This window comes from Lithobates pipiens, unplaced genomic scaffold (genome assembly GCF_037356315.1).
Source record: "Lithobates pipiens isolate NorthernLeopardFrog02 unplaced genomic scaffold, aLitPip1_a1.2 Scaffold_23, whole genome shotgun sequence".
In the NCBI taxonomy this organism is placed as follows: Eukaryota; Metazoa; Chordata; class Amphibia; order Anura; family Ranidae; genus Lithobates; species Lithobates pipiens.
Window position 1 is genome coordinate 75121939 of NW_027507785.1, and position 19686 is coordinate 75141624.

At 43.3% G+C, this 19686-nt stretch overlaps 1 protein-coding gene across 1 annotated transcript in view; it reads right to left on the reverse strand.

Moving 5' to 3' along the window:
- CFAP20DC (CFAP20 domain containing) overlaps nt 1-19686 on the reverse strand; it is a 490970-nt gene that overhangs the window by 454345 nt on the left and 16939 nt on the right. The window contains exons 2-4 of the mRNA XM_077451901.1: nt 18942-19017; nt 6331-6420; nt 3356-3449 (exon numbers count right to left, since the gene is read on the reverse strand). Of these exons, the coding sequence (XP_077308027.1) occupies nt 3356-3449; nt 6331-6420; nt 18942-18962 (205 nt within the window). The 5' untranslated portion in view covers nt 18963-19017. The remainder of the gene's footprint in view (nt 1-3355; nt 3450-6330; nt 6421-18941; nt 19018-19686) is intronic.

A 19686-nucleotide genomic window follows, 5' to 3' on the forward strand; every position in this document is an offset into this window, starting at 1 on the left:
GCTATAAAAATATAATATATAATATAATATAATAATAATAATTATTTTAAAGCATCACATATGTCTATATTCTCAGTTCAATGCAAATGATGTGAACAAGCCCTAATATGTAAATTCATAAAATAAATAATAAAACATTTTTTTTTGTAGTGACCGATGTATTAAGGGGCACAAAAGGTTGCTGAGTGTTTGCAATTACCATTTTATAATGGCATTTGCACCATTAAGTATCAGAATTCAAGATCTGTGTTCCAGTTTTTAGTTGTAATATTGTATGATGGATGGCATTGAGAGAATTTGGAGCGGGAACACTTTATATTAATGCTTGCAATAAACAAATTAAAGGCTCATTTATTGTAGGGATATATTAATTTACTATACAAAATTCTGCTGATAGAAATAATTGAAAATATGCTAGTAACTTCAGAATAATTAATCTCCAAGCCATTAGCACAAGATCATATTTTTAATCCATCTCTTGTGTTATACTGTGCTTAGGCGGAAGAACTTTAGAATTTTTCTATTAAGCAAAAACATCTTGGTTTGATGTACTACATTTTTCACTTATTCTTGTTTTTGAATAACATATATTCCCTGTCTCAGTTAAGTATGGCAGACCTGATAAAGTAGGTGAGGTTAGAAATTTTTTGTGTGAAACGAGGCAACTGCAGCCTAGATGGATCAGGGGTGGAAATAATTTAGTATTAAAAGTATAAAAAGTGTGGATATAGCCACTGGCAATAATTGTATACCCAAGTTGATAGATCAATGAACTTGGGTACAATCAACCTGTTCATACACTGTTTGACTCTCAGCCAGTCCCTGCTGAACTAACCAAGATTTGAACCGTCAATGGTTAGCTTTTCTGGACAGCTTTGCAGTCAACTGCTGCAGCCTATTAAGATCATATGGAAATACTGACTTCTGCTATTTACTGTATGGCAGCACTTAGGTACTCCACGTTGCATTGTAGGAGGTGAGGAAGGGGGCCTGTGCTGCATTTTCTGGGAGTTTTAGAGTGAGGTAATGGGGGCCAACTGAAAAATCGAATGCCCCATACACAATCTGATTTTCTGATAACAAATGTTGGATGTGAGCTTGTTGGCTGAAAGTTCGACCGTGTGTACGCTCCATCGAACATTTGTTGTCGGACTTTCTGCCAACAAATGTTCTCAAATTTTACGCCAACAAAACGTTGTTATTTGGAATTTCCGATTGTGTTTACACAAGTCCGACGCATAAAAGTTCACACATGCTCAGAATCAAACAGAAGGAGCTGCCCTGGCTATTGAACTTCCTTTTTCTCGGCTCGTCGTACATCTTGTACGTCGCCACATTCCCACGTTCGTAATTGTTGGCCAACATTTGTGTGACCGTGTGTATGCAAGACAAGTTGGAGCCAACAACCTTCGAACGAAATTCCATGGTTTTGAAAGTCCGATCGTGTGTACAGGTCATAAGACTACTTTCACACTGCATGCATTTTTCAGGCGTTTCAGCACTAAAAATAGCACATATAAAGCACCTGAAAAACGCCTCTCATGCCCCCTTAGTGTGAAAGCCCGAGTGCTTTCACACTGGAGTGGTGCGCTTGCGGGACGTTACAAAGTCCTGCAAGCAGCATCTTTGGGGCGGTTTGGGAGTGCTGTATACATCGCTCCGAAACCACCCCTGTCCATTGGAATGAATGGGCAGAGCTTCCAAAGTGCCTAAAAAAAGTGCTTCGGAAGCGCCTCCACACGGGCCGTTTTAACCCTTTCTTCGGGTGCTAGCAGGGGTTAAAAGCACTCGTTACCAACAACCAACCTATACAGAATCCCATCTCTGAATGCATGAAACATCGAACCTTGAAGCAGGTGGGCTACAGCAGCGGAAGACCACATTGGGTACCACTCCAGTCAGCTAAGAACAGGAAACTGAGGCTACAATTCGCACACAGATTTACTAAAATTGGACAATAGAAGATTGGAAAAATGTTGCTGGTCTGATGAGTATCGATTTCAGCTGCAACATTCAGATGGTAGGGTCAGCATTTGGCGTACACAACATGAAAGCATGGATCCACCCTGCCTTGTATCAACAGTTCAGGCTGGTAGTGATGGTGTAATGATGTGGGGGATATTTTCTTGGCACACGTTTGGTCCCTTATGCCAAACTGAGACTGAGAGCATGTTCTCAATTTTTCGGTCGGAAAAAGTTCCTATCCGAAAATCTGTTTGTGTATATGCAGTTCCGACGCGCAAAAACTCACTCATGCTCAGATTCAACTATGAGACGGAAGCTATTGGCTACTGGCTATTGCACTTCTTTTCTAGTCCCGTCATACGTGTTGTACGTCACCGTGTTCTTGACGGACGGAATTTGGTGTGACCGTGTGTACGCAAGAAAGTTTAAGCGAAATCCCAGTCGGAATTCCGTCAGGAAAACCATCAGAGCTTTTTCAGACCAAAATTCCAATTGTGTGTACGTGGCATTAGTATCAATTGAGCATTGTTTAAATGACACGTCCTACCTGAGGATTGTTGCTGACCATGTCCATCCCTTTATGACTACAGTGTACCCATCTTCTGATGGCTCCTTCCAGCAGGATAATGCACCATGTCACAAAGCTCAAATCATCTCACCACTGGTTTCTGGAACATGACAATGAGGTCCCTGTACTCCAATGGCCTCCACAGTAACCAGATCTCATCATGGATGTGCAGCCGACAAATCTGCAGCAACTACGTGATGCTATCATGTCAATATGGACCAACATCTCTGAGGAATGTTTCCAACAGCTTGTTAAATCTATGCCATGAAGAATTAAGGCAGTTCTGCAGGCAAAAAAGGATTCCAACCCGGTACTGGCAAGGTGTAGCTAATAAATTGGGCGGTGAGTGTAAGAAGGGTGAGAAATATGTATTTTATTTCTTGTTCCTCCATCAGTGAATGCTCTTCCTTGTTCTCTGACACTCATGGTATGAGGACGAGCCCCCAAAGAACAACTGATCCTGCATTGTACTGCAACTGGTCAAACAGTTAAGTGAAGTGACTTCAGGAACCAGTCATGAAAATGGGCAATTAACCCTTGCAAGGATTAACTTTGTTCTCTTTGGAGTTCGGCTTTAGGTAATAATTGGCACATAATGATTACATTGTAGTGGTTTACAGAATTACATTTTTTAGGAAAGATGGTGCTGCCATTTAAAAAAAAATGTCTACAACATACTAAGACTGCAAAGGTTAAACTACAGTTGCTAATTAATCCTGATTTGACTACTAAGAGCCAACATGGTCCTTTTGTCTAGAACTGTTAGGAGAATCAGAAGTGACAAGTAGAGCCGTACACTTAAGGCAAGTACAGGACACTTACGCATTTGTTTGCTCTCTTTTGGCAGCTGCATCTTGATAGTCTGGCTGCTTCCTTCAAGGACAAAGACAAAACTCTTCACTTCCTTATCAAAGTCCTTGAATTAAATTAATAAAAAATATAATGAATTAGCCATCAAATGCTATTAGAAAAAATACAGAACAGAACAGATCAAAGAAGACTATTTTTTTCATCTTCCTACAATACTAGACATGAATCCCACAGTGGTCCTGTAACAGAAGATGAAGTTACAATCTTGGTTTTAAAAAAACAGAATGACATATCATTACTTTCATCAAAAATCCAAACGTCAAGAGGTTCATTTGTTATTTTAGACTAGTGGGAGGAGCCATGCAAGTATCTCTGTTATGCCCTGGTAATCAAGTGTGCATCCACGTTCACCGGCCTATAGCACAGATACATTCCTAACCGCATGCCGACCAGCGCACGGTGATATACGCCGGCACAATGGCATGGCTGGGCAAATAGGCGTATAGGTACATCCCCTTTAAATCCTGGCATTGTGGGTGCAAACCACCCCCTGGCAACGCATACTCCATAACCGTGCTCGCGAATCCCACGGACTCGATGTCTGCCGGAGGCCCGCCATCGTGTCATGGAGTGGCAGAACGGAGAGATGCCTATGTAAACAAGGCATTTCCCTGTTCTGCCTAGCAACATGACAGGGATGTACTGCTCCCTGTCATCGGGAGCAGTGATCTCTGTCATGTTCTAGTGAGGTATTCCCTGTACAGTTAGAATCACTCCCTTGGACACACTTAACCCCTTGATCGCCCCCTAGCATTTAACCCCTTCCCTGTCAGTGTCATTTACACAGTAATCAGTGCATTTTTATAGCACTGATCGCTGTAAAATTGACAATGGTCCCAAAATAGTGTCAAAAGTGTCTGATGTGTCCACCATAATGTCGCAGTCACAAGAAAAATGGCAGATTGCCACCATTACTAATTAAAAAAATAAAATAAAAAATAAAATAAAAATGCCATAAATCTGTCCCCTATTATGTAGACACTATAACTTTAACTTTTGTGCAAACCAAATAATATACGTGTATCGACCTAAACTATATATATTATAGTGCAAAAAATAAAAACCGCAGAGATGATCAAATACCACCAAAAAAAGCTCTATATGTGGGAAAAAAGGATGTCGTATTTTGTTTGGGTGCAATGTCGCACGACCGTGCAATTGTCAGTTAAAGCGACACAGTACCGTATCGCAAAAAGTGCTCTGGTCAGGAAGGGGGTAAATTCTTCTGGGGCTGAAGTGGTTAAAGTGTATCATTTTGGATAAAGATGGTAATAATTGGAGCCATAATGACCAACACACAGCTGGTTCTCTGGGGGGCAGCCTGCCATGTCCTTGGTCTGCCATCTGCTGGGCATCGTGGGGCCTGTGCAAGCGTTAACCACATTCCGGGTGCTAAAATGCTCTCTGCTTTTCAGTACCCAGCACTGAAATAAAGATAGTACTGTCGGGGGGAATGAAAAACAGTAGAGTTCCAGCCTGCTAAGTCAGCATTGTGTATTTATTTGTGTTTATTTGTGTTAAACGAACTTTATTGCTCATCCAGCAAATTTACAAAGCCAGAGTATTTGCTCATCACTCTCCACCAGATCCTCTATTCTTCATCCTATGGGTTTCTCTCACTTGAGCTTGGTCATGAGGGAACCCCCAGCCTCACTGGGGAGAGAGAGGGCAGTATGGTAGCATGTGATCAAGTAACTACTGATCACCAATGCTGGGAGGGTTGAATTTCACTGCCACCATACTGACCAAAAGGGCTTGTTAAGTAAGGTCCCTTTCACATGGGCTTTCCGATCAGGTCCGCCTGTCAGTTTTTCAGGTGGAACTGATCAGCTGCTTCATTCACCCCTATAGAGTGGCAGATGTCAGCGGTGACATGTCTACTGATATCTGCTGATATCCAATCCGATCCTGTCCATGAAATCCAGACGGATGGAGACCCTATTTTCCATCCGACTTGCGGATCAGATGAAAATGGACAGGCAGTCCGTTTTCATCCAATCACCCCATAGAGGAGAACGGGTCTCTGACATATCCATCTCTGCACAGTGAACGGAGACGGACCTGTCATTTGCCTGCTCAGCGGGGATCAGCAGAACGTTTCCCCACTGAGCAAAGTGAAGTCCGCCGAGCAGCCCGTGTGGAAGGACCCTAAGACTGCCACTGACCACCAATGTTGAGGGGTTTAATAGTACTGTTACTGACACCAGTATGGGGGGCTATTATTGCCGTCACTGACACCAGGGCTGGGGGGTTTATTTTGTCCACACTATTGCTAGGGGGTGTTACTGTGGTTACTTGTACAAATACTGGGGGGGGTTCTTTTCCATCAACCAATACTGGTGCATTGGCACCAATGATGACTCAACATTTTTGAGTATTGAGTTTTGGAGCTCATTTTCAATGGGTTACTTAAGTTGTTTCAAGGCACCTTAGTGCATGAAAACACACTACCATTGATGTCATACATCCCAGGAATCTTCAGGAGGAGAGGAGGGGGTTTCTAAGCAAAGCACACCCTCCTGCCTCCATGCCTCAACTAAGGGCAGCTGGATTCCAGGAAGCAAATACTATGTGAATCATCTGCCCTTACTAAAGATGGCTAAATGGGGGGGGGGGGGGGTGTTTTTCAAAGTGATTTCTTAGCATAATGACGCATGGAGCCAGCTATGACTAAGCATCTGTTTGTGATGTGAAACGCATTAGCTGTTCTTCCCTGTTTTCTATGCTTTAGATATGACTGTTTTGGGGTTTTAACCTATGATTGGGGTGTGCAGTGACTGGTGTGTGCAGTGACTGCAGTGTGCAGTGGCGGGTTTGACCCAAACATGCCCAAGCCCGTCCCTATAGGAGAGATAACCATATACACACTCAGTAATGTGGTTCACTGATACTACTGATACTGACTGATTTAGAAAGAATTTACTTACTTTCCAGATAGCTGACTGGCTTCCAGAGAGTTTCCATTTTGCCACTGGATCTTTACCTTGGGCACTGAAGATTTCAACAAACGATCCACCCTAAAAGATGATAGAAGAAGACAGCTGATGAAATGAAAAGGTAATTACATTAAATTACAAAATGGCTTGTGTAGCAATTTTATATACTATAATCATTTTTTAACTAAAGTAACATTTAATTCATGAAGCCTTGAGTACGACAGCATTCCATCAGCAATGCCTCCAACTGCTGTTTGTGCAGACAAGAAAGGAAACTTTAATGTGTTTAGCCTTCAGGACTGTTCCATAACCAAGTGAAAGCAGCATTGTTACATTAAAAATACAGAAAACTATCAGAACTGAATATGTTTTAATTCACTATAGCTGCATCAGTCACATTTGAAAACTGGCTGGTTGACTCAGCAGGTAAACAGGCTCAGTAGCTTAGGTGGTTGCTAGAGTTCTTTTTTAACCCCCTCTTGCCCAGCCCAGAGGTCTTTAGGTCAGGGGGGGGGTAGGGGTTGGGACAGACTGCCCAAACACATGACCACTGTGATTGGCTTTGAAAGTGGTCACATGATCAGGAGTCTGCCCCACCGGTTTACAATCATTACTACAGACCAGGATCTATGACAGATCAGCCTTTGTGCTGAGAGGACATAATGAGTGAACTCTCAGCACAGAAACCTTGACCATCCATGGGTATATATGTGCAGTAAATGGGCATTGAAGCCCACCCTCTTTGCCTCTGCACATATGGGTTACATGGGTCGGCAAGCACAACTGAGTGGTAGTACTGCACATCAAAAGCAATTTAGTGGCTGTATTGACTTGTTAGCTAGGATTGTTTCTATTCTTCAAGCAGGTACAGGTATAAACAATACACCAATTAAAGTGTTACTAAACCCAGGACCCTGTATTCACTATATCTGGTCTCCCACAGTACACAGAACATAAACACAATTATTTTAGTAAATATAAACTGCTAAATACCTTTTCTCATCGCAGTATATAGCAGTCTTGTGACTTCTATCAGTATCTGTCCAAGCGCTGGTTAAAGCTTTTCTTTCTCCTCTGACTGTCCTATGAGGCTGCATGACCCCTGACCCTCTGTCTGGACAGTGCTGACTGGCCCTGTGCCAATCACATGCACCCTCCCAAAAAATTAAACAAAAATAAAAAACTATCCAGCAATATACACCAAGCTGAGTATGTGCAGAGTGACTTTAAGGCTTGGGGACAGTGGAAGAAGGTGAGGATCAGAGAAGACCGGCTCAAACAGCCTTTTAACACAATTTGGAAATTAAACCTCTTCGGTTTCACAGTAAATATGACAAGCATGCTTTACTGCGTACACAGACTGATTTTGCTGTTGTAGGTTTAGTAACACTTTAATATAGGTTTGTATTCAGAAAAGGGAGCAAAGGGATGAACTTCTCACTCCGTGGTTCTTTGCTGTCCAAAAACACAGACTATAAGTGGGGAAGTGACCTTGACTTGAATGCAAGTAGAGAACATTTGGTTACTTATTCGGCTTTGCTGCCTGGCAGGACTGCGTTAAGAATAGGGATGAGCTGCTGGTTCAATCTGAACCCAAATGTGGGCCCAATTTTGATTGTTTGGAGGTTGGAAACGGTTGAACTAAATTGGTGTTTGGCCAAGCTGAACCTCCAGCAACAGCAAGAAGTTACACATTTATAATATGTTACTACCATTGCTAAAAATGGCAGCTTCCCCTCTGGCTGGTTGGTCAGGAAGCCAGCAGCAATGACTTATCAATGACTTATCACCACCTGGCCCATTCAGCTCTCAGCCAGGGAATCCCGTCTAACAGAGGAATGTGAACAAAGGGACAGGGATTGTGGTAAAAAAGTAAAAATGGTGTGGGACCCTCCCCAATATCAATACCAGACCCTTTTAGATCTGGTAAGGATTTTAGGGGAATGCCAAATGAGGTTTGGTTTAAAGGGGTTGTAAACCTTCAAGGTTTTTCACATTAAAGCATATGCATTAAGGTGAAAAACCTCCTGTGATGCAGCAGCCTCCCCAGAGCTCCCCTTTTACTTATCTGAACTCTGCGTCTCGGGTCCTGATTGGATAGATTGATAGCAGCGCAGCCATTGGCTCCCACCGTTGTCAATCAAATGCAATGACCTGGGGGCGAGTCCTGCTGTCTGTGTCAATAGACCGGGCAGCAGGACACGGGCACGCGAGTCCACACAAGTCCCTCAAGGGAGTGTGTCTCCAACAGGGCACTAGAGAAGAGAGGAGCCAAGAGCGCTGCTGAAGGACCTCAAAAGAAGAGGATCGAGGCCACTCTGTGCAAAACCAACTGCACAGAGGAGGTAAGTATGACATGTTTATATTTTTTTGTTTGTTTTTTTTAACCGGTTCCCGACCAGCGCACGCCGATGTACGTCGACAGAATGGCACGGGCAGGCATATTGGCGTACATGTACGTCCAATCTTCAATGCCACCCTGCCATCGGGAGTGCGCCGCCACGGAGCGCTCCCGCACTGGTCGGGACCCCCGTGAGTCCGGTCGCGGGACCCGCGGACTCGATCGCCGCGGGCATACCCGCGATCGTCTCACGGGACGGCTGAATGGAGGAAATGCCGTGTAAACAGCATTTCTCCATTTTGCCTAGCAACTAGTGACACTGATCTCTGCTCCATGTGATTGGAGCAGAGATCAGTGTTCACTAAATGAAAGCCCAACCCCCCCACAGTTAGTAACACACCCCTAGGAACACTTAACCCCTACACTGCCACCCACTGGTTAACCCCTTCACTGCCAGTGTCATTTACACAGGAATCACTGCATTTATATAGCAGTGATTACTGTATAAATGACAATGGTGCCAAAAATGTGTCAAAAATGTCCAATGGGTCCCCCACAATGTTGCAGTCACAATAAAAATCACTGATCGCCGCCATTACTAGTAAAAAAAAAAATAATAAAAAATTATTAATAAAAATGCTATAAAACTATCCCTATTTTGTAAATGCTATAACTTTGGCGCAAACCAATCAATAATCGCTTATTGCGACTTTTTTTACCAAAAATATGTAGAAGAATACGTATAGGCCTAAACTGAGGGAAAAAAATTTTTTTTATATATTTTTGGGGGATATTTATTATAACAAAAAGTAAAAAATAATGTGTTTTTTTTTTTAAATTGTCGCTCTATTTTTGTTTATAGCGCAAAAAATAAAAACCACAGGGGTGATCAAATACCACCAAAAGAAAGCTCTATTTGTGGGAAAAAAAGGACGTCAATTTTGTTTGGGAGCCATGTCGCACGACCGCGCAATTGTCAGTTAAAGTGACGCAGTGCCGAATCGCAAAAAGTGGTCTGGTCTTTGACCAGCAAAATGGTCCGGTCTGTAAGTGGTTAAACAAACCTTTACATATCCTCTAGTATTAATTTGGTGGAGGGGCCACATGCAAAAACAAAAACAAAAAAACAAAAACATAGGCCCCCAAATGTACACCAGTTCTTGATCTGAGCATGCAGACTGGCTGGCCAGCAAAAGGGAGTCTGCATGCCATGCGCCCCCCTCTTTCCCTGAACCATACCAGGCCACATCATCACACATATGTTAAATCTAAGATATAACATTATCAGCGCTTAATGAATATATTTAACCCTAAGTATCAATATGTTCCAAATGTCCATAGTTCAATTATAGAACATAAAATAGTCTATCCATGTGGTTCATGTACAGCATAAATCCATCCAAGGTTCCCGTCACCACGTCTCGTGAGACCTCTCTCCTATGGTTGTGAACTCACCAGAAATGCTCAGAAAATGTGCCTGTATTACAATCTGTGCTCTGCATCAGGGGGCGTGCTTCCATTAGATAAAAGTAGATCAAGGCTTGTCATAGACCCATACAGACCACCACAGAATCACCGTGAGGCTGCAGAGCTCAGCAGGCATGTGGCTGGTTGAAGCAGAGTTCTTGAAGGAAGCAGAGCTGTCAGACTTCAGGCTGGAACATAAACATCAGCATCTTCCAGAAGTGGCAAGATGGCTGCGGCTCCAAACAGCACCTCTCTTGGCTTAACAAATAATTTATTGAAGAAGTCAGTAATCAACAGGCCATGTGGGGGTACCTTGCTAGGGAGGACCCCCAGGAAAAGAATTGTGCCCCCATGCTGGTGAGGAGAAGGGCCCATTTCACACAATCCTTACCCGGAGTTTGTGGGGGTCTGTGGGTAGAATCTGAAAGCCCACTTTAACAAGAAGGACCCAGATAACAGCCTCTCTATGTGAATCACTAAGAGGTACCCCTACTCATTGACAAAAACGTGAAAAGTAAATAAACACACTGACGCAGTTTTTGATAAGGCATATATTAAAAAACAACAATAACAAAATGTAATGCCCACAATGTAAATTCATTATTGATCATGTCATCCAGAGATGCAGATCCACGTCAATCACGATGAATGATGACAAATGCCAACACCCAAAAGAAAAAACCCACCAAAAATCTGGACACAACTCTTAATCGACATGAAAGCTCCAGATCTCTGCTGATAAATGTAAGCAAAGGGGGCGGGCCTCCCAGGTGACGTTATCCGCCAAATACAGGCAGCCAAATTTAGTTAGTGATGTTATGATTCTGTAGTATCCTGTAGTAGTTTTTTTCACATTGTCCATATGCAATACTTGTGTTTACGATAGCACAAGCCTATACCGGAGTACAGCCAAGCACAGCCATTCATGTGAATGGGAGGCTGTATACAGCACCTGGGCGATACATTGTACAGACTCAGTTGCCCATATACAAGAGCCCTAGCAGTGCCTCTTTAAATTCCTTCACAATTAAGTAGCTCAGACATATTTTCTTTTTTGAACCAGTCTTTATCACGCTTACATTTTACATTGCAGCTTCAATGAAGGCAACAACATAATTGTATGTGATGGCAAATAAAAATATCTGTTAGGAAAAAATGAGGCACATTATCACAGCAGGGGCCACTAATCCATAGGACAAGCTCTTCCAGAAGATCACACGGCTTGCTACAATTTATACTGTGAAGGGGTAAGATTTTCACAGTAACAGCTGCTATAACAAGGAAATTGGGGATATTACACAGGAACCTCCTGGCGCCTATAACATCTGGGAATGCTGGCTTGCAACTACTTTGTTGGCTGTGGAGGAATTCAGGTGTAGGACTTAGCAAGTAGCCAAAATATGTTATCCTCAAACACCCCGAAATATTTTTCTTGCAGCCTTAAAGGACCAAAAGAGACATTCAGAACTAGCCATGAGATCTAATGTATTTTAAAGAAACCCTGTCATCAGAGAATTGTTCTAGCTAACATGGCCAAACACTTCTGCAAATGCTAGTTGCCTGACGGTCACTGGCTTCAATAATTTGAGTCACTGACCCAGAAGTCCAACTTCAGCTTCAGCCTTTTCTCGTGGGCTTATTTCCTTAGCCCTTGTACACACTGTCGGAGATTCCAATGGAATGTGTCCTATCGGACCGTCGGATAATCGGATAATCCGACTATGTGTGGTCTCCATTGGACTGTTTCCGATGGACCAAGTTTTCCAACTTGTCCGTAAAATTTTCAGACAAAATGCTCCGATCGGACATACTCCAATCATGTGTAGCCTACTCCGATGGACAAAATGTCACGCATGCTCGGATCAAATTCCTAGACCAAAGCTATTGGCTACTAGCCTGAACGTAGTCCCGTCATAACAAAATAACGTCGTCACGTTATGTACAATTGGATTTTCCGACAACTTTGTCCGACCGTGTGTATGCAACAGTTTCGGACAAAATCAGTCGGACAAAATCCAACGGATTTGGTTATCAGAATGTCCGACCGTGTGTACAAGGGCTTAGACATCGCATGTGATCTGCACAGTGTGAACCCAGCCTTAATCCTTGATATTAGAGCACCAGTTTCCATAGAAAAACTCACTATCTCCTCCCTATGATGTCACTCCACATCCAGATTGAATGATGCCAGCGCCACCCAAATTTTTCTTCGTTAATCAGACAGTCCTGAGCAAACCCCCTGTAGGAGATGCCATCACCATGCCCACACACACTATATCTTCTAATGGTAGGAACATCACAGTGGTACGACATCTGAGAGCCATTTAACCCCCCTAAAAGGTTAGTGATTCATGTAAGACTGCATGGACCTCTGAGATCACATGACCACAATTTTGGGGCACTTTTGCAGGTAAGTAGAGAAAAAATGCAGCAAGGTGTGCAAGGAGCATGGGGATGGAGTTTCCAATTCTAGTAGATCTTAGAATTAAGCTTTAAAGTACAATATATATACACTTTTAAAGAAAAATAAATCACCCAGCCCTCCTTACAATACATACAGCTGATCCTCCCATTTTGTAGGTCTATACTTTTCTCTTCTGACGGCTACAACCTTATGTGATTTTTGCATCCTGGTTGGTAAAAATCTACTGGAGATTTGCCCGCTTCTGTGCATTAACATTCCATAGATTCAAATGGTAACCATATAGCAGGAGTATATCATGGAATGCAGAAGGAAGAAGTAAGTATAGACTTGTAAGGTGTGGACAGCTCTATGATTTTTGCTTTAAAGGTGTACATTTATTTATTTATGGTACTTATATAGCTCTGTCAATTTACGCAGCGCTTTACATTGTACATTCACATCTGTCCCTACCCTCAAGGAGCTTAGAATCTAAGGTCCCTAACACATTCATACATACACATACTAGGGCCAATTTAGACATTATCTAATTAACCTATCAGCATGTCTTTGGAGTACATGTTCTTTAACCACTTTCAGACCGGACCAATTTGCTGGTCAAAGACCAGACCACTTTTTGCGATTCGGCACTGCGTCGCTTTAACTGACAATTGCGCGGTCGTGCGACGTGGCTCCCAAACAAAATTGACGTCCTTTTTTTCCCACAAATAGAGCTTTCTTTTGGTGGTATTTGATCACCTCTGCGGTTTTTATTTTTTGCGCTATAAACAAAAATAGAGCGACAATTTTGAAAAAAACGCATTATTTTTTACTTTTTGTTATAATAAATATCCCCCAAAAATATATAAAAAAACATTTTTTTCCCTCAATTTAGGCCGATACGTATTCTTCTACATATTTTTGGTAAAAAAAAATCGCAATAAGCGATTATTGATTGGTTTGCGCAAAAGTTATAGCGTTTACAAAATAGGGATAGTTTTATAGCATTTTTATTAATAATTTTTTATTATTTTTTTTTTTACTAGTAATGGCGGCGATCTGCGATTTTTATTGTGACTGCGACATTGTCGGGGACCCATCGGACATTTTTGACACATTTTTGGGACCATTGTCATTTATACAGTAATCACTGCTATATAAATGCAGTGATTCCTGTGTAAATGACACTGGCAGTGAAAGGGTTAACCTGTGGGTGGCAGTGTAGGGGTTAAGTGTTCCTAGGGGTGTGTTACTAACTGTGGGGGGGTTGGGCTTTCATTTAGTGTACACTGATCTCTGCTCCAATCACATGGAGCAGAGATCAGCGTCACTAGTTGCTAGGCAGAATGGGAAAATGTTGTTTATACAGCATTTCCTCCATTCGGCCGCTCCGTGAGACGATCGCGGGGATGCCCGTGGCGATCGAGTCCGCGGGTCCCGTGACCGGACTCACGGGGGTCCCGACCAGCGCGGGAGCGCGCCGCCGGCGGCGCGCTCCCGATGGCATGGCGGCAACGAATATTGGACGTACATGTACGCCAATATGCCTGCCCGTGCCATGCTGTTGACGTACATCGTCGTGCGCTGGTCGGGAAGTGGTTAATATTGATTTTCCTGATCTACAGATCAGAGTGTTTAAGCCAGAGGATTAGCATGGCAGACAAACAGCTAGCATTTCCAGAAAGAAGTCACCGATGGCCACCTCCATATTTCTTTTATGACAGGTTTACTTAATATTTTATTTTTTTGGACATGAGATGTTTTTACATAAGCCATGTAGGGGCTTTTTACAGCTTTTCCGGGCATTGTGATTAGGGTTGTTCCCTTTGGAAGGGAGACTCTGCAATAGGATGATCAGGAATGGAGAGGACCAATCAGATTAGTGGCTTGGAGGGTATGGAAGAAAACAGTTTTTCTTCCGCTGTCGGCGGGGGTAGTTCATCTGGTGCAGGCTCTGGATCGATCCACACCTTTCAGTCAGGATCCACCCAGATGCCTGGACCGGCAGCTGGCTCAGCCATTCGGCAAACCACTGGGAGACTAAGCCCTTGTACACACGGTCGGAGATTCCGACAACCAAATCCGTCGGATTTTGTCTGTCGGATTTTGTCCGACGGATTTTGTCCGAAACTGTTGCATACACATGGTCGGACAAAGTTTGTCGTAAAATACCAAAAAGATGACGTTATTTGGTTACGATGGGACTACGTTCGGCTAGTAGCCAATAGCTTTGGTGTAGGAATTTGATCTGAGTATGCATGACACTTTGTCCGATCGGAATTCTCTACACATGATCGGAGTATGTCCGATCGGAGCATTTTGTCTGAAAATTTTACCAACAAGTTGGAAGACTTGGTCCGTCGGATACTCCGACGTAAACAGTCCGATGGAGACCACACACAGTCGGAATATCCGACAACACGGTCCGATAGGACACATTCCGTCGGAATCTCCGACCGTGTGTACAAGGGCTTAGGGAGTCATGACTGACAGTCGTCGGCTCTCTGCTCAGTGAAGACCAAGAACTGAGCGATCATCAGTCTTTGATCGCTCAATTCTCGGTCTTAGAGGTGGTGGGGGACAGACGCAGCATGCCACCTAGGCAAGTATATATTTTTCTTTTTTTAATTCTCTTTTAAGTCTTTCCAGGGAATATTGGATTTCAGAGGTAAAGTAAGTCCTCTTGTCAACTCAGTTTCGACCAGGTATTTAGCTCTGTATATAGTTGAGCTCCTGCTTTTAGAGTTTCTTCACAGCACAGCCAATTTACAAGACATAAAGGGGAAATAAGTTTATTGCTGATTTTCAGGTAAGGAAGGGAAAATAAGTCAAGCTATTGTAATGGTTTTCTCTGCTGGTTACAAGTGATATACATAAAATTTTTAGTTACAGTAACAACAAAAATAAAAAGGGTATTTAAAAAATAATAATTTGATCCTTACCACGGTAAGTAAAATTTATATAACACTACACATCCTCTTAAAGTGTAAAGGAAGTAGAAACTCGGTTGACGGAGAAGGGGAACATTAGTAAAGGATAAAAGGATAAAAAGATCTGAAATAGCAAACACTGCTACTAAGAGCAGTACAAGAAATAGTGGAATGTGTTGGACTAGTTTTAGCCTTTAAAGCATCATAATCCTTTTAAAAGCGAATGTAAATAGCCCAAACAGTTCCACCTCAAATATTTCTTATTATCTGCTACCCGAAAATAAGTACACAAAAGATTAAACAAACACAACATGTTTACCCCTCTAACGACACAAGCATGAGTCTTACCGCTCTGACATATTCGGTATGAAAACAAAAATTAAATATTCACCAAAAGCAACTCTTGTTCACAGATTCAGATCATTTTTTTGTCGAATTAATATCCTTCTGCGCCAAAGGCAGCGAGCTGTTATTGGGCAAAGGCATAACAAACGACACTGCGGCTTATGCCTTCCTGCCCGGTTATTTCGCCTGTGTCTGATGGCTGTACTGTTATTATAAACTTTAAAAGGAAAATAGGTATTTTTCTGTTTGTATAATCGCTCAAAGCTATTTTCTGTAGTGGTCCAGCAATTTTAAAAATATTTGCCTCGCTCTGAGTCACAGGAACCCCTGGATTGCATCTATTATTACTATTTTCTGCTTCAAAGTTATATACTAAAATAATCACCGTAATGTAGGATGTTTTGAAATACTTGTTTATAGCAATTTGTTTACTCGATTTCCTTTTGGCATTTGCTGTGTCTAAAGTTGCCCATAATAACATTGCAGGGTTTTTGGATGAGAAGAACCAGTTTAACTTGAAAATATCTCATTTCTCCCGACAGAGATGGTTCTGCCATAGGAACATATGGATAATGGTGCCTTTTGTACAGAGCTGTCATTGAGTTGTACAGTTCATCATTTATGATCTGCAGGCAAGGAAAGGAAGATGCTCTATTCTTACCTGAGCTGCAGAGAGATTTGTGACTCCCCTCAGCCGCTCAGAGAGATTTGTGACTCCCCTTAGCCGCTCAGAGAGTTTTGTGACTCCCCTCAGCCGCTCAGAGAGTTTTGTGACTCCCCTCAGCTGCTCAGAGAGTTTTGTGACTCCCCTCAGCTGCTCAGAGAGATTTGTGACTCCCCTCAGCTGCTCAGAGAGATTTGTGACTCCCCTCAGCCGCTCAGAGAGTTTTGTGACTCCCCTCAGCTGCTCAGAGAGATTTGTGACTCCCCTCAGCCGCTCAGAGTTTTGTGACTCCCCTCAGCCGCTCAGAGAGTTTTGTGACTCCCCTCAGCCGCTCAGAGTTTTGTGACTCCCCTCAGCCGCTCAGAGAGATTTGTGACTCCCCTCAGCCGCTCAGAGAGATTTGTGACTCCCCTCAGCTGCTCAGAGAGATTTGTGACTCCCCTCAGCCTCTCAGAGAGATTTGTGATTCCCCTCAGCCCCTCAGAGAGTTTTGTGACTCCCCTCAGCCACTCAGAGAGATTTGTGACTCCCCTCAGCCGCTCAGAGAGTTTTGTGACTCCCCTCAGCCGCTCAGAGAGATTTGTGATTCCCCTCAGCCGCTCAGAGAGATTTGTGATTCCCCTCAGCCGCTCAGAGAGATTTGTGATTCCCCTCAGCCGCTCAGAGAGTTTTGTGACTCCCCTCAGCCGCTCAGAGTTTTGTGACTCCCCTCAGCCGCTCAGAGAGATTTGTGACTCCCCTCAGCCGCTCAGAGAGATTTGTGACTCCCCTCAGCTGCTCAGAGAGATTTGTGACTCCCCTCAGCCTCTCAGAGAGATTTGTGATTCCCCTCAGCCCCTCAGAGAGTTTTGTGACTCCCCTCAGCCACTCAGAGAGATTTGTGACTCCCCTCAGCCGCTCAGAGAGTTTTGTGACTCCCCTCAGCCGCTCAGAGAGATTTGTGATTCCCCTCAGCCGCTCAGAGAGATTTGTGATTCCCCTCAGCTGCTCAGAGAGTTTTGAAACTCCCCTCAGCCGCTCAGAGTTTTGTGACTCCCCTCAGCCGCTCAGAGAGATTTGTGACTCCCCTCAGCCGCTCAGAGAGATTTGTGACTCCCCTCAGCCGCTCAGAGAGTTTTGTGACTCCCCTCAGCCGCTCAGAGAGATTTGTGATTCCCCTCAGCCGCTCAGAGAGATTTGTGATTCCCCTCAGCTGCTCAGAGAGTTTTGAAACTCCCCTCAGCCGCTCAGAGTTTTGTGACTCCCCTCAGCCGCTCAGAGAGATTTGTGACTCCCCTCAGCCGCTCAGAGAGTTTTGTGACTCCCCTCAGCTGCTCAGAGAGATCTGTGACTCCCCTCGGCCGCTCAGAGAGTTTTGTGACTCCCCTCAGCTGCTCAGAGAGTTTTGTGACTCCCCTCAGCCGCTCAGAGAGATCTGACAGAAAAAGTCAGACAGAAGTTTTTATCGTATATTCTATTATATTTTATGTCAAACATTCTGGCGGATCTAGAAATAGAACATGTTCTAAATTTTTCAGACGGAACCAATTCCTATCGGGAAAACCGCTCATCTGTATGCTGTTCCAATGGACCAAAAACGACGCATGCTCTGAAGCAAGTACGAGACGGAAACTATTGGCTACTGGCTATTGAACTTCCTTTTTCTAGTCCCGTTGTACGTGTTGTACGTCACCGCGTTCTTGACGGTCAGACTTTGGTGTGACCGTGTATATGCAAGACAGCTTGAGCGGAATTCCGTTGAAGAACTCTTTAGAGTTTATTCCGATGCAAAAAACGCTCGTGTGTACAGGGCATAAGTGTGAACCAGGCTTAAAGAGGAAGTAAACCCTGATGGGTTTTACTTCCTCTTTTTTTCCCCTGTAAAGTAAAAGCATAATGGGCTAGTATGCATCGTTAACTAGCCCATTATGTTGCACCTACCTGCAAACAAAGCCCGCAATGTCCCGGTGGCCGCATTCTTCAGCCCTCTTCCTTCCGGGGCCGTGGACTCCGCCGCTGTGACTGGCCGGAGTCATGTGACGTCACAGCACGAGCCCCTTAGAAACGGCGCGATCATGCCCTTTCTTCAGTGCGCATGCGTCGATTACGTTGGCGCAAGCGAATATGGTAATTATCTCCTAAACCATACAGGTTTAGGAGATATTTACAGTACCTACAGGTAAGCCTTATTATAGGCTTACCTGTAGGATAAAAGTGGTGTAACTAGGTTTACAACCACTTTAACAGACCCACAAAATAGTGCTGCACCCCACACACTATGCCAATGATTTTCCCTCTGCTGTGCCAACGATGCCTCCGCTGCAAAAAGCCACTAACATTGTGACACCCGCACACATTTTAATCTTTTTAATATGTTATAATTTAAACTGAAGGAACTCTGGAAGGAGAGGGGTGTCTTCCATCATCTTTCTAAAAAAAAAATGCTCTCTTTATTTGCTGTAAGGTTTCTCATACCTGATATTCATTTTTGAACATGACGATGCTTCTACCAGCAATTATCTGAAGTTGTTACGTCAAGATATGATTATATCTAAAGTGAAAAAAAAAAGAATTTTAAGATTATTTATTATGTTAGTGTAACATTATATGATATTTATAAGAATATCTAAGCCATATATTTTTTCAGTTATAACTGAATCATGCTACGTGGAAAAATACATTTTAGTTATAATGAGATCCACTGATAATAAGTTGAGCTACCAAAAAAGGCAACATTTGCCTCCCAGGGCAAACCTTGGTCTCAGGTGATATTTGGATCATTGATACAGCAATTTTTGGGCCGGTGATTCCCTGCAAAGTAAAAGTAATCCTATAGAGCCGCTGGATTACTTTTACAGGTGGCGGAAGGGGGTCCCACCCTTCTGCCACCACCTTTACCGGGCTCTCCCGTGTGATCAGGGACCCCGTTAAGGATGTGACTGGCGGCATCCGGCTCTGGGAACACAGTGAGAGAAACGGATGTTGTTCCTCCCGCTGTGTGACATCAGGAACCCGGAAGCGATGTGGATTTTTTCACTTCTGGTTTCAGTTCTTTGCTTATCTGGCTGTTAATGGACAGTAAAAAAGCCAATAAGACTGGTCTGTGTCTGAATGGCTGCATTGGAGGGCAGAGGATAGATCTAGAGTGTAATAGATGCTTAATATCATATTTTATATTTTACCAAACAATTGGGTTTCATATTGTGTTATTGTGCCTTAA